This window comes from Mastomys coucha, unplaced genomic scaffold, assembly GCF_008632895.1.
Source record: "Mastomys coucha isolate ucsf_1 unplaced genomic scaffold, UCSF_Mcou_1 pScaffold8, whole genome shotgun sequence".
NCBI lineage: Eukaryota > Metazoa > Chordata > Mammalia > Rodentia > Muridae > Mastomys > Mastomys coucha.
The window spans coordinates 35,963,641-35,979,009 of NW_022196914.1; the positions used below are offsets into that span (position 1 = coordinate 35,963,641).

At 39.1% G+C, this 15,369-nt stretch overlaps 1 protein-coding gene and 1 non-coding gene across 2 annotated transcripts in view; one reads left to right on the top strand and one right to left on the bottom strand.

Moving 5' to 3' along the window:
* Positions 1-690: 690 nt before the first annotated feature.
* Positions 691-15,369, bottom strand: part of LOC116083893 (zinc finger protein 120-like) — a 31,237-nt gene continuing 16,558 nt past the window's right edge. Inside the window, exons 2-5 of the mRNA XM_031360670.1 lie at positions 6,373-6,499; positions 6,113-6,173; positions 4,727-4,969; positions 691-703 (exon numbers count right to left, since the gene is read on the bottom strand). Coding sequence (XP_031216530.1) covers positions 691-703; positions 4,727-4,969; positions 6,113-6,173; positions 6,373-6,499 — 444 coding nt within the window. The remainder of the gene's footprint in view (positions 704-4,726; positions 4,970-6,112; positions 6,174-6,372; positions 6,500-15,369) is intronic.
* LOC116084061 lies at positions 11,788-11,894 on the top strand. The gene has a single exon (XR_004116023.1). It is a non-coding gene; the product is annotated as a U6 spliceosomal RNA (small nuclear RNA).

The window sequence follows — 15,369 nt, forward strand, 5'->3', positions numbered from 1 at the left end:
TTCTCCATAGTACACATTCTTTTATGATGAAGAAGAATACAGAATTGTGCAAAGGCTTGACCATATTAAATACATTCACAGGGTTTCTGACTTAGCATTGCCATTCAGGCTAGGAATAGATTTCATGATCAAGACAAATCTTATAAAAGCAAACATTTAATTGGGGCTGGCTTACAGATTCAGAGGTTTAGTCCATTCTCATTATAGCAGGGAGCATGGTAAACATAATGCTGAAGGAGCTGAGTGTTCTGCATCTTGATCCACAGATAACCAGGAAAAGACTGTTGTGTTTTTTTTTTCAGGGAGGAAATGGAAAGGTCTGTTCAGCACTGGGTGGAACTTCAAAGCCCAAAGTGATACATTTCCTCCAACAAGGCCACACCTCCTCATAGTGCTACTCCTTGGTCCAAGCATATTTAAACTAGCACATTCCACTTGCTTGTCCCCATATGATTGTTCAAAAACATGCATATATAGGGACCACTCTTCAACATAGCATAATACAAAATACATGAGCTCCAACTTAAGCAGTCCTCATCATCTATAGAAGTGTCAAAAATGTTAAAGTCTAAAGTTCATCTTCTGGGATTCATCAAATCATGTGTCTGTAATCCCCTATATTTTCAAAAACAAATAGCACATCATATACCTCTAAATTCACATGATATAGTTCACCATTACTAAATGTCATTATGAGGTAATACTGGACAAAAAGAACACCAAAAGTCAACTGGGAAATCTCCAAATTCTACATATCCATGTCTGATGTCAAACTTTTCATATCTCCAACTCCTTTCTGCTTTGTTCAGTGTAGCACAATTCTTTTACTTTGGCTGGTTTTATTCCCTGAAAGCTGTTTTCCTGAGCAGCTATCCCATAGCTCTGGCATCTCAAAATCTTGGAGTCTCTAATGTATCTTCAATATTACAGCTTCTTGTTCAAGTATCTGAGATCCACAGATGATCTTCTGCGCTCCTCAAAAGAGATTGGGTCACTTCTTCAGCTCTTCCCTCTGTAGCACTCTAGGTTCTGCTTGACTTCACTCTACTGATCCTGCTGTTCTTTCTGCTCATCCCATGGGACTGACAGCTTCAATATGCTGTTTTTCTGGTGCAACAAGGTTTTATTGCTTTCCTCTCATACACTCACTTCATTGTGCCATGTATTTGCTACTTTACATGACACATTCATGCCTTCGAAACCAAAACCACATGGGTGATTCTCACACATGACCAAGTCCAGGTGCCCCATAAGGTACAAGCTTGGTTATCTCTGGAACACAGCCTCTTTTTCTGCTCAGAAATCATTTACCTGAAGATTTCACCTCAGTGATGCTGGTTTCTTTTTCATCACCACTAATTTTAAAACTACAGCTAACCAGTATCAATTGTCTTAGTAGTCCCTTCTATTTTTGCCTCTAAAGTCAGAGTCACATGGACAAAGTTGCTGAATTCTGCTGCTTGCTGGGGCTGGAACATAGCCCCTCCTATTATATTATCACCAGCTTTCTATTTTCCAAAGAATTCATGGCCTAAGCTTGGCTGTCCTGGAAGTTGCTCAGTATATTAACTTTGAACTCAGATATGCATGGCTCTTTCTCCTGAAAAGTGGGGAAAAAAAAGGTGTGTTACCCTTTGTCTGTACCTAAGCTTTTCTTTACCTAAAACTTGTTCTGTACCCAGATGACTTGAACCAGAAATCTGCTCTCATCTTTTGGGATTTAAGGCATGCACCCATGAAGCCTGTACCTACGTATTTCCTTTTAGATCATAAGTTGAAAACCCAGAATAGTAATCACAATCTATCACTTGTCATTTTGACACACACATGTATCTTCTTATGTCCACAAGAAAGTAATAACCAGGTAATAATAATGCCTAACATGATACAGTTCTCCTTTGCAAACATGCAAATCCATAAGTTTAGCTGGATGGAATCTTACTCTAACATCACCATTCCTTTAATACAATTCAATATCCTTGATCACCAGATTTAGCTTCATTCAATTTCCTGCTGAGCCTTTTCTCTTTGAACCTTATATTTTAGGTCTTTACTTTCTAAGAAAAGAAATTATTGTTATGCTTAATCAAAACAATAATTATGAGAGTAAACACAAGCCAAAGACTATGCTGGGCTTTTCTGAGACTTCTTTTGTCAATGAAATTAATATAAACCCCTTTAGCTTTGCATAAAGGGCACTCTTCAGACAAGAGCAAAAACCCAACAACATTCTTCAGCAAAACATCATAAAATCCAAATACAGAGTTCAAAGCACTATGTGTTCCATATTCCTCTTAGGATGTCAAATTAATTTCCAATTAATGCATGTACAGATCCAAAGTCTAAAAATTCACATTGCTCCAAACAAAAACATCGTCAAGAGTATCATAGCAATACTTAAGTCTGGGGCACCAACTTTTGCCTTAGATAGAATTTCCATTGCTAAGAAGAGACACTGTGACCAAGGCAATTGTTTTAAAGGCAAATATTTAATTGGGTTTGGCTTACAGTATCAAATATTTAGTCCAGTACCATCATAACAGGAAGAATGGTAGCATGCAGGGAGGCATAATGCTGGAGAAGAACCTGAGACTTCTACATCTTCAAGTAGTAGGAGCACCTGTTTTGTACTGGGTGGTGCTCCAAAGACCACCACCATAGTAATTTACTTCCTTCAAAAAAGTTAACATCTATTCCCACAAGACCATAGCTCTTAATAGTGCCATTTATTAGAGCCAAGCATATTCAAATCACCACCGTTTATTTCTAATATGAATTCTTTTGTGCATTTAAATATGATTAGGATATGCAAAGGCATTACCACATTGATTATATTGATAAGGTTTCTCTCTAGTATGTGTTTTTATGTATCCAAAGGCTACTGTGACATAGAAAGAATTTTCCAATTTGACTACATTCACAAAATTTCTGTCCAGTTTGTGTTCTTTTATGTCTTTGGAGACTATAGTAATATGCATAGGCTTTTCCACATTCATTACATTCATAAAGGTTTCTCTAAAGTATGTATTCCTTTAAGTATATGGAGAGTACAGTGACATGCAAAGGCTTTACCACACTTTTTACAATCATAAAGCTTCTCTCCACTATGTGTTCATTAATGTATTTGGAGATGACTTGGGTATACAAAGGCTTTATCACACTGATTACATTCATAAGATTTCTCTCCTGCTTGTTTTCTTTTGTGTATTCAGAGATTACTGTGTCCTGGAAAGGCTTTACCTCATTCATTACATTCATGCAATTTCTTTACACTATGTGTTCTTGTATGTATTGAGTGATGCCACACACACACTTATTTGAGGTGAGAGCTTCAAGAAAGCCAGTCTCCTGCCCCTGCATTGTCTCCTGGCACCCCTAACTCAGAGGTAGCCCAAATATGTCCTTGCGAACTCGCGTGCTAGGTGCCCACCAAGATATGATTTATTAACAGATAGACAAAATTGGACATTGCTCTCTGACCTTTACCAATGTTCCAACATCTTAGCCAAACCTTAGCCTGGAATTTCTTAAAGAATGTTACCCATCCAGACTAATTGCCTCCAGCATTGTGGGTAGGGCATTGAAGCTTACAGAATGGGAGACTTATCCCAGAGCAAGGTCTAGTAGAATCCTCATTCTCAGTCAAGTACTGCAGCTGAACCACTCATAGGAATTAGCAAGAGACATGTCTCTACTTGCCCAAAAGATTAGCATAGTGGGTGTTTTATCTAGGATGGGCGGGACCTTGAGCAGAGTGTGTGTGTGAGACAGTGTGCAGCAGTCTGCATTGAGCATTCTAGGTTTGAGATTTGAGCCTCTGTCCTGGCTGGCACACCCGTAGCCCCCCAGCCCCTGTGACACCAGCAGGGCCCATGAATCCCAAGCATGCTCAGAGCCCCGGGGGTGCTGCATCAGTCCAGAGGAGATGGCTCCTGTTTTAGACCCAGTGTGTTTCAGGTGGCCTCAAATGTACCTCAACTATTGAGCTGCCAGATTTCTCATTTCTCTTTTGCAATGATTGTAAAAGCCCCATGACATTTTTAAGAAATACATTCAGATAACACACTTCTGTGTCGTATCTGTCTCTCATGTACCAAATTCCCTTGCCCCCCTGGCCCGAACTCTCATCCCGTGGAACTAGGGCTTCCCACAAGAAACCCTGGCATGTGGCAGGGTGATGACTGTGACATGCAAGGACTCTGGTTACTTTGAAAGAGTTACTCTCTTGAATGTGTTCTATTATGCAGCTGCAGATGACAGTATATTGCCAAGGTTTTACCACAGTGATTACATTAATGAGGGTTCTCTCTACTGTAATTTATTTTGTGTATGTGTAAAGAACTATGACATGCAAAGGCTTTACCACATTGATAACATTCATGCATTTTATCTCTTGTATGTGATTTTTACGTTGCCGAAGATAAATGTGACTTACAAATGCTTTACAAAAGTGATTACATTCATAATGTTTCTCTCCTATATGTGTTCTTTTACAATACTGGAGGCTACAGAGTTGTGAAAAGTCCTTACCTCATTGATTGCACAATGAGGTCTTTCCAGTATGGGAGCTTTTATTTTTTCAAGACTATTGGGACATGCAAAGGCTTCAGCACATTGATTACATTCATAATTTCTCTCCAATATGGTTTCTTTTGTTTTTGAGATAACTTTTTAAAAAGGCTTTTACCACATTGATTACATTATTCTTTTATGTTTTTAGAGATATCTCCTTTGTTTTTGTGAATAGGCTTTACCACATTGATTGCATTCATAAGGTTTCTCCCCAGCATGTGTTCTTTTATGGTTTTGGAGACTACTCTGACGTGAAAATGATTTACCACATTGATTACATTCATAAGGTTTCTCTCCAATATGTACTCTATGATATTGGAGATGACTGGGTCTTGCAAAGGCTTTAGCACATTGATTAATTTCATAGGGTTTCTCTCCATTATGACTTCTTACATGCCTGCAACAATAAATTGGCACATTTGAAAACTTTACCACACTCACTATGCTGATCAATTGTTTTACCAATATGAATTAATTTTGCAGTTTGGTCTAATTATAAAGAAGACTCAGATCTTAAGGTTGTATCACTTCATATGTTCATGGTGTTCTCCCTCACTATGGGTTGTTTTGCCTCTTTGAAAATACCTGTGATGTTAAGAATATTTATTACACGGCTCACATTTAAAACATCCTTTTTCTATTTGACATGTCTATATGATGTATTTCATATATCTGAAGAAGTATGAAACAACTCAGAGGACTAAAATACTGATTGCATTCATAATTTTTCCTGTTGTGTGAATCATACCACATTAGCACTGTGAACCTAATTCAACAAACAGATGAATTTCCAAATTTCTACTACCTATAGAAATTTTCTGCAGTGTGACTTTGGGGATGATACCAGTAAAGTCAGAAAACCAATTAAATGCAAACTTCCATCACATTCATAAAGTCTACCAAAGGCAAACTTCTATATATCTTCTCTTTGTTCTATAATGTAAAGATGTACATTGTTTCTTTCAATATCCATATGTTCACATGTTTTTATCCATTGTAACACTTGATATACCCATTAAAAGAAGAAAAACAAATGAAAGGTTTCTACATTGCATTCACATAGTTTGACTTTTTGTTCCTCATAGACATGTGGTATATGGAATAAGGTTTCTTCATGACAATATTCTTGACTCTCATAAACTACCCTCTCAATAAACTTGGCACTGTCACTACAAGAACTTTACCAGGGACTACTTGATTATTAGAAGGTCTTAGATATATATTTATCACTACTCAATATGTAACATCTAAATATTATGAGAGTATAGAAACTGGCAGTTCCCCAACACAACTCTAATAGAGCTACAAATCAAATAAAGGCATCTCTTAAGGCATTGTTTCCTTGTTTTCTTTCTAAAGGGAATGCCTTGCAAACACAAATCAGATGACTGACATTGAAGTACATGGTGTTGTGAGACTATTATAATCATAGCTACACTTAAAGACTGATATTTCACACTCTTGGTTTTCTTTAGAGCTTTCAGAACATATTAAAATTTCCTCAGAGGCATATTTATATCAGCTTGCACATGAAAATTACCTTTCATGATGTCTAGAACTTTGATATTGTTCTTCAATATGATGGTCTTCCCAATTGTAGCCTAAAACACAGTACAAGAAAATGAATGATATAGTATTGGAAATTAGGCAGAATTCAAGTTACAGTGAATTTTCATAGCACTGAACCTGATTTATTTGGTTCAGTCTTCCTTGTTCTCAACTGAAATAACAGAAGATCATCAATAACCAAGAAATATGTTTCCCTTATGTTGAAAAGCAAAAGAATATTCACGGTTTTACCTATAGCAGTGAGGTTCCAGTAGGTCTCCAGCATTACATCTTTGTAGAGACTCTTCTGGGAAGGATCCAGCAAATTCCATTCTTCCCCAGTGAACTTCACATGCACATCATCATAAGTCACTGCATCCTGAAAGATTCCATACATGTGTACAACACAAAGCATGACTATGATATCACTATAAAGTAAATATATGCTTTCTCAGCAATATATTCATGTAATTTTGGTGCTTCCTCCACTTATTTCCTGACAAAGAAGTTGTAATCTAATCACCATGTCATTTTAGAAGGAAATTGAATTATAAGGTTTACCTGTGTCACTACTGAACCCTTTGATTAAGATAAAAACTTGCAAGAAATATGCCAATTGAGAGGGAGATGTATGGGGAAACAGATCAACAGTACTGAGCACACATCTGAGAAAGGGTATGAACAATTACTAGCTAGATAAATGATGGACAAGCTGGGTGAATTTTGCACATGTCTTTAATCCTAGAGTTACAGACAGGTGTATGTCATTTAGGTAGATGTCAGCATGGCCTATGTAATGTGTCCTAGGACAGGAAAAGTTACATATTAAGATCCAAATATCACTCCCAAATATCAATCAAAGAAACAAAAATGATAGAATGAACTCACAGTTCGTTACTGAAGTTCCTACAGGAATTATACATTCACTGAAGTTCTGTATTTGTCTTTCAGAAACATGAAGTGCACCAGTTTAAACTGCAACATTAATAAAATTTTACTAAAATGGAATGCATGTTTAAACAGTTACAAATAGACAGATGAAAATACTAGTAGTATAAATGTTGGTCGAAAATGAGCAAACATAGGGCAGGGGAGATGGCTCAGCAATGGAAAACTCTTGCTCATCTTCCAAATATTGGTGGTCAATTTCTAACATTTACATGGGGACCAACAACTACCCATTACTTCAAGATCAGGAGTTCTGAGGCCTTATGACAACACTACAGATGAGGCATACATGGTATTTGTATTCAGACACATGGGCAAAATACACCTATTTATTTAAAATTTTCAGAACAAACACAAGAGTCAGGCAGAGATTTCTCCCCCTGGAATCCAATGACTCTGAAGCCTCTGGCAGTATTGATGTCATGAGGATATGCTATCCTGAAAAATATAATATAACCTATACACCCAGGGAGTATGTAGGGGCCTGCCACACCCACTCAAAAGAGCAACAGAAGAGATTGGAGGAGGGACTCTGTGAGGGCAACCCTGAGTAGGGACACCTAAAGCGGGAACAGTGATCAGGGTGATAATGAATATATAAATTATAGGATAAACAAGAAAGAAAATGTTGAGTGTATATACACTTTCATCTCCCCCAAAATAAATCTAGAAAGGCTCCTCCTACAAGAGCTTCCACAAGCTCCACAACGAAAACCAGACAGGACAGAAAAGTGTTCAAAGACATCATCTTATCTAGAAGCTTTTTGTTTCAATCAACTGCATTCTGACACTGGTCACTACAGATTCATGTTCATCCTGTGATGAAAATGCATTCAGTATACAGTGAATCTATAGTATGTAGAAGGTCCTACACTGTCTAAATGTCTAAAGTTTATTCTGACACTCAAGGCAATATCTTGAAAGCTACATCTTGTAAAATCAGAAACAAGTTATATCTTTCCAATATACAATGGCACAGAATAGAGAAGATTGGATCAAGGCAAGAAATACAGCAGGGCAAACATCAAATCCTATAAATTTGTCTCAGACACATTTGACTTCACATTCTAAAGGCTTAGATGGCCCTATTCTCATAACATCTCATACATCTCTCAGTTTGGTACTTCCTCTCCCTGTATGCATCTCTCCATGGCAGATTTCTCAATGCATTAGGTATCTCAACAATTTGTGGTCTCAAAATGTAACTCAAGCATCATCCTCAAAACTCCAATTCAATGAACTCTCACAGAGCCTTAACTGGGGCTCTGACTCTGTCAAAAGATGGCTGGAATAGTACTAAATGGAAACTATAGAAGAAGTATCCATGACCATGATATTTTCATCTTTCAGTTTCCAGATTCAGCACAATATGAATGATCCTGTGAAGTTTGGCTTCTAAGTTGAAGGACCCTGCCTTGCTTGGACCACTGTTACAGCAGGTTTTATTTAAAGTTCCTTCCTGGTACTAGGAAACACTTTGCCTACTCCTTCCGTTAATTTAAGACTTAGCAGGATGAAGTGTTACAATTAGCGTACTTTCTTAGGCATATACCCACAAGGGTATTTGCTCCACTAAGTTCATAGTCATTTTATTTATAACAGCTAGAAAATGGAAGGTATCTAGTTGCCCCTCAACTGAAATATGGATAAAGAAAATGCATTTCATTTACAAAATGTAATACTATCCAGCTATTAAAAACGAGGACATCATGAATTTTGCAGAGAAATAGATATAACTAGAAACTATCTTCTGGAGTGAGGTTACTCAGAGCCAAAGAACATGCATGCATATTCTCACTTACAAGTGAATAATAACCATAAAGTACAGGATATTCACACTATACTCCATAGACCCAAAGGAGCTAAACAAGAAGGAAGGCCCAAATGAGCATGGTTGAATCTCACTCAGAAGTGGGAAAATAAAAGTCAGAGGAGGCAGATGGAAGAGAGAGAACTGAAAGGGAGAGCAGCTAAGAAAGGGAAAGGTGAGGACATCAGGAAAGGGTTTGGTAAGAGACAAGAGAGGGCTAAAGGGCCAGGAAAATGAACTGACGTGTGCAGCTGGTGGGGGTAGAAGGGTCGGGGCATCTGTACAATGTGTCACAGACCAGGAATGGGAGGGCACTAAGGAGGGCATCTTAGCAGAGATTTATACCATTGAATTATGGACCCTGAAGAGGTTACATCTTGCAGCAAGGCAGAACCCCTAATGGAGAGTTAAGTAATCAACCAAACTAGAAACCTTTCCACCCACAATTGGTCCTGTCTGCAAGAAATGCAGGCACAAAGATGAAGCAGAGACTTAGGGAATGGCTAAACTATACCCTGCCGAACTTGAGGCCCATCCCATGAGGCCATCCCTCCCACACCCAGTTCAGCCTTGGACTTTGGCGGGTTTTCGCCCGAGGCGGTCACCTGGGGAATTAAGACTTAAAGACTTTCCGAAGACTATCAGCTTATCTCTGAAAGAAGTTGCCCGAGAAGTTCATGCTGAGATACAACTGAGCCTGTGTCAATGCCTACTGCCTGAGGACATCCGCAGACATCCGCAGACATCTGCAGTCAAGATGTGACTCCCTCCTGACTCTTTCCTGACTCCTCCCGAAATGTTTACTGGAGATTTCGGTTTCAGTTCTTACCTGCCTATATAAGCTCAAAACACCCCCAAGTAAATAGATGCCTTGATAGAACTCTACTTGGCATCTGCCTCTTTTTTCTCAACCATTTCATTTTGCAGGTCCTGCCTAACCTCCAGCTGAAGCGAACACAGACCCGAGTGGGACTGCGGGCCGGTTCCACTCAATGGGCAAGCAAAAACCTTACATTACTGAGGATACTTTGTTAAACTTGTAGACATTAGCTTAGCATAATTGTCCTCTGAGCATCTCTATCCAGCACCTGACAGAAACAGATGCAGTGACCACAGCCTAATATTGGACAGGGCTCATGGAGTCTTTTGGAAGACTTGGAGAAAAGACTGAGAGCTTCTGAGGGAACAGGAAGTCCATAAAAAAACCATCAGAGTCAACTAACCTGGACCCTAGGAGACTCTCAGAGACTGAGCCACCAACCAAAGAGCATACACAGAATGGACTGAGGCCCCCACCATATGAATATATGTATATGTGGTACATGTGCTACTCAGTCTTTACATGGGTCCCCAACAACTGGAGCAGGTGATGTCTCTTAAGCTGATGCCTACCTGATCCAACTGTTACCCTAATGTGGTTGCCTTGTCTGACCTCAGTATGAAAGGATGTGCCTAACCCTGCAGAGACTTGATGTGCCACAGTTGGGGAACACTCCAGTGGTCCCCACCCTCCCTGGGGAGATAAAAAGGATTCAGGGATGAGGGACTGTGTAAGGTGGAATGGGGTATAGGTAGCAATTGGAATGTAAATTGAATAAGTGAAAAAATGAGAAAAGTGAACAAATACGTTTGCCCTACTCAATATGTCAGGGCATAAGCCAAGTAAGAAAGATTTTTTTGGCCAAAATGTCACACAAATGACCTCTCACTAAAGGTTTCAGAGACTATTTTCCACTGAAGTAATATGACCTCAACTTCCTTTGGTTGCATTACTGTCAACACTCCAATTGTCCAGGTCCTATGAGAACAACCAATTAATCTCCATGTACTGATATTTTCCACATTCCTTCAAAAAAAAAAAAAAACATAGATTTTGTCCAGCAGCAACATCACCTTTTGCTATCATTTTGTTGTTGTTGCTGTTGTTCTACCTTGCTACTCTGCTGCTGTGATGGAATCCTCTGACGAAAAGCATCTCAGGTAATAAATGGGTGTTATGTAGGCATGGTTCTGTCAGATCATAGTCCATTATGTTGGAAGCTTAGAATAGAAACTGAAGCTAGAAAATGAAAGCAAAAAATGGTAAACATTGTCTCCTGGCTTGCTCTCTTGGTCTCATGCTTATTGTCTCATGCTTACCTAGCTCTTTCTTCCAGCACAGGCCCTCTTGCTTAGGAATATTGCCACCCTCAGTGGAAGATCCTTCCCACATCAATTATCAACACTATCTCTCACAGACATAGAAACCAGCCATTCTATGAGGGCACACCCTCAGTTGAGGCTCCTTCAGATGACTGTAGCTCTGAAATATTGAGAACTGAAGACAATTATGACAGAGACAATAATAAATGAGGAAGTTGTAAAAACCCAAAACCAAAAATGATCTAACCATATCAATTACAGGAGCCCCTGCAACTGAATGAGGGAGTTAAGAGTTGTGGCTGAGCCAAGACAAAATGTGGAGGGCCCCTGTCTCAGAGCAGGGAAGGATACACTGGAATGGGGAGTTCAGAGGCTGTGCTGCCCTGGGGGAAGTTGTCTTTAACCCTGGGTTCTCAGGCCAGTGACACCAAAGAGGTGGCTAAAGCAGCTGGAAGGTGAACAGAGAAGCAGATTGCCCCACAGACCTTGAAATAAGTCTGCTTTTCCAAGGAAGATATGCTAATCTTATTGCAATGAATGAGCAACAACCTTCCATCTATTTACAGCTCCAAGTTCAAAACTAGAGTCACATATGGACTGGGAAAAGGGTTGATTTGTATGGGAAAAAATGAGGTCTTGTCCTTTCCACACTGCAAAATAGGATAGGGAGAGCTTGATTTTGCCCTGGATGCTGTCTCAAAGAGCTCTCTGTCAGGGGCAATTTAGTGGGTCTAGATCCTCTTGATAAGGATTTAAACCAATGTGGGTTGCTCACTTTGGAAGCACATATACTAAAATTGGAACAATACAGAGAAGATTAGCATGGCCCCTGTGCAAGGATGACATGCAAATTCATGAAGTGTTCCATATTTAAAAAAAAAAAAAAACAAAAAACAAAATGGGGGTTAGTAACTATATCAACTGGGATGGAAACAGACTCATTTCCTTTCTCAGTCACAGAATACTAAAGTGCCACACACATAATAGACAAGCCACAAAGGGGTAGTAAAGGCTACCCAGCAGATTCCTTCACTTATACAGAGGAGAAAATGAAGACAGGATGGCAGCTGTGAGCCATGTAGCAGGGTTCCAAGTCTGCTCTAACTTTCCCAGAAATTAAGACCAGCAGAATACTGTCCCCTATACCAGGCTCTGTAACATCTTCCAAGCCTTTTGTGTCTATGACTCTCCAGTGCATCCACTGTAGCAGGATTCTCAGTTCACTTTAGTCAACTCTCTAAAAGAACACTCTAGAAAAATCTGAAAACCAAGGCACACAGACCCAAATCTGACAGAGAAACCACCAACACAAAGCACAACAATGACACATCATTACAGCTGTCTTTTCAACCCTTCGGGTAAGAGTCCTGAGTGTCTTGGGGTTCCAGTCAGTGCACCAAGATATTATGCTGAAATCACAGGAACCCCAAAGATCACCATGGAGCTTATGGCAATGCAAACAAACAAAGGTCTTTATTATGAGCCCAGTAACAAAGGCTCTCATCACTCAACCTTGCATGGGGTCCAAACTGAGAGATCAAGTCTAGGGGTGTTGTGTATTTATTAAAGTTACAGCAAGATTGGGGAATTTCCATACAGAACAGCAACTTAATTTTTTTAAAAATTGTATGTCTGGCATAATCTGCAGAAACCAAACATGGGGGCAAAACCATCTGACAACCATGATGGGTAGGCTAACTTTTTTTTTCTATAAGGTATATGAGTTACCTATATGTAGCTTAACCCTGCTGTTGTACTTTGACTGGCTGGTTGTTGATAAGGGAAGTTGTCATAGGATGTGCTCAAATGGACTTTGTGAACTTTCAAAAACAGAATTGGTGGGGCTTCATAAACTCATGTTTGTGTCTGAGCCACTTATTATTGACAGATACTGCTGATCAATCATAAGCTCTGCCTGCCAGTAGACGAAGTACTTTGTTCAAAGAACCACCTCACTATCTTTTACTGCAGACCCTAATATTAGTTGCCATTACCACTGGAACAGAATACCAGTAAAAGTTTCCTCTCCCCCTGTGCATGCCAATTATAGATACCACAGACAACTCCCACCTGTCCTTTCTTCCTTCATCCCTGTGTCACAGCCCCCACTTGGGGAGAAATACCCTGTTCAACCACTTGCCATGCCTGAAAGGACACAGGGTAAGCTTTCCATAGATCTTCCACACTATTTGTTATCCCAGATGCAGTTATTACAGTTGCCACTAGCACTGTACTAAACACTAGAGGCAGCTTAACCTTGATCCTGACTATGTCTCCTGGTGGATTACTAAGATCATCTCTTCCCACCCACCTCTTCTCCCAGCTTTCAACATTAGCAAGCATTCTCTCTTGAACATAACCAACAAACAGGTCAGTAAAAGAAGCAAAACTCAGCCAACACTCTGCAAATCCATACATCAAACAGTAACACAGGAGCAAAACTCCCACCCAACCAAGAGAAACCCAGAAACCGGTACCTAAATCAATAATCACCTAGATACCAGCTTATGCTAGATATCAGCATAAGAACATAATGAATAATAACCAGGAAAATATGTCACCATGATATCCAAACTATCCTTTCACAGCAGATCCTGAGAAATTAAAACATGCAATAGATAAAGTGTAAAAGAGGTTCTTTGGGAGAAAGGAGAAGAGTGAGAACCTGGGAAAGGCAGACAATGCCTCAAGCTCCCAGCATTCTAGCTGGACCTTACCCACAGTCATCTGACCACACGCTAGGCATGACACACCCCATATAATAAAAGAGGTGATTTGCCCCCTCCTCACTCTCTTGTCCTCTTACTTCCTTCCTCTCTTACCTCCTCACTCTCTTGTTCTCTTCTTCTCACTCTCTTGCTCTCTTGTTCTCTTACTCTCCCTCTCTTACTCTTCTCCTCTCTCTCTTGCTTTCTCTCCACTCTGCTTTTTGTTCTCTTCTTGCTTTCCTTCCCTCCTTTTCTCTCTCTCTTCCCCTCTCCTTTCCTTCCCTTTACTCAACCAGCATATTCTATCCTTCCTACAATAAAATAACTCATTCATACATTGCCTCCTTTTTAATTAAAGTGCCATGCAGCAAACAGGTCAGCCCCAGGGGGTGGGAGGGGGAAGAGAGAGACCCGGGCCTCAGCAACAGGCCTACCTCCAGGGAGAGAGAGAGCCTCAGCCAGGCTGCCCACCAGCCTAGGCCTCTGCCTCTGGAACAACACATCAGCTCAAAGGTCTAGAAAATATTTTCAAAATATTTTGAAAATGGCAGATGAGAGAAAATATTGAAGCTGATTTCACATAGAACAACAAATCCTCTGAATTAACCCTGAGCTAACCCTAACCCTCATATTTCTTCTTTGTGTAGTAGGAATATTATTGATTCAGTGGGACCATAAGAATAATGGTGGCCACCTTAACCCTAACCCTGAGCCTAACCCTGAGATTTATCCTACACCTCTAACCCTATCTTAAACCTCACCCCTTAACTTCCTAACCATCTTAACCCTAATCCTAACAACCCTTATCCTAATTCTAACCATAACACTCTAGTCGCCTAATCCTAACTCTAACCCTGCTTTCACAGTGAGAATTATGGAAACAGAATCCCAACAAGCAATAAACACAAATTCATGGCTTATTATAATTTGCCCTCTTATTACTTATATATTGACTCTGTACACAGAATTGTGGTTTGTTATTCAGATCATGTATTCAATAGCAAATGTATTACAAGTAAATTAAACTTGTTAACTTGGCCCTAGTTAATTTTGTTCTTTATGAAATTAAACATAAAAATTGATATGAAAGGACAAAAATATATTTAATCAACATATCCACACAAGTAAAATAAATATAACATGATATTATGGATCTGAATCTTTCTTTGGAATAGGTAACATGAGGATATTTAAGTATTAATGTCTATTTTTAAGGACATGATTAATATAATCATAGGATTCTGGTCACAATGGTATCTCATTTGAACCCTATCCCAATTCTAGTATACAATATGGTCTCTATCCCTTAAGGTTCTTAATTACTTTTAAAGAGTTTACTACTCCTAGACCAGGAGATATTATTCATAATGGACATTTTCCTCACTCATATAAGAACAATATATCTGTGCTTTTAATTATGATATGTACATATTTGAATTCTTACACAGACATAAGCATGTTAATAATTTAAAAGATATTTATATCCAGTAAAACCTTTTTTAAAACAAAATTATACAAAGATTGAATGATCCAGCACAAGGCTTGTGTCTTATCTTCTAAATTAAATAATTACTATTTTCATATCTTCAGCTCTGTTGAATTAAAATAATCACAGCAGGTCTTTTTTTTTTTTTTTGATAT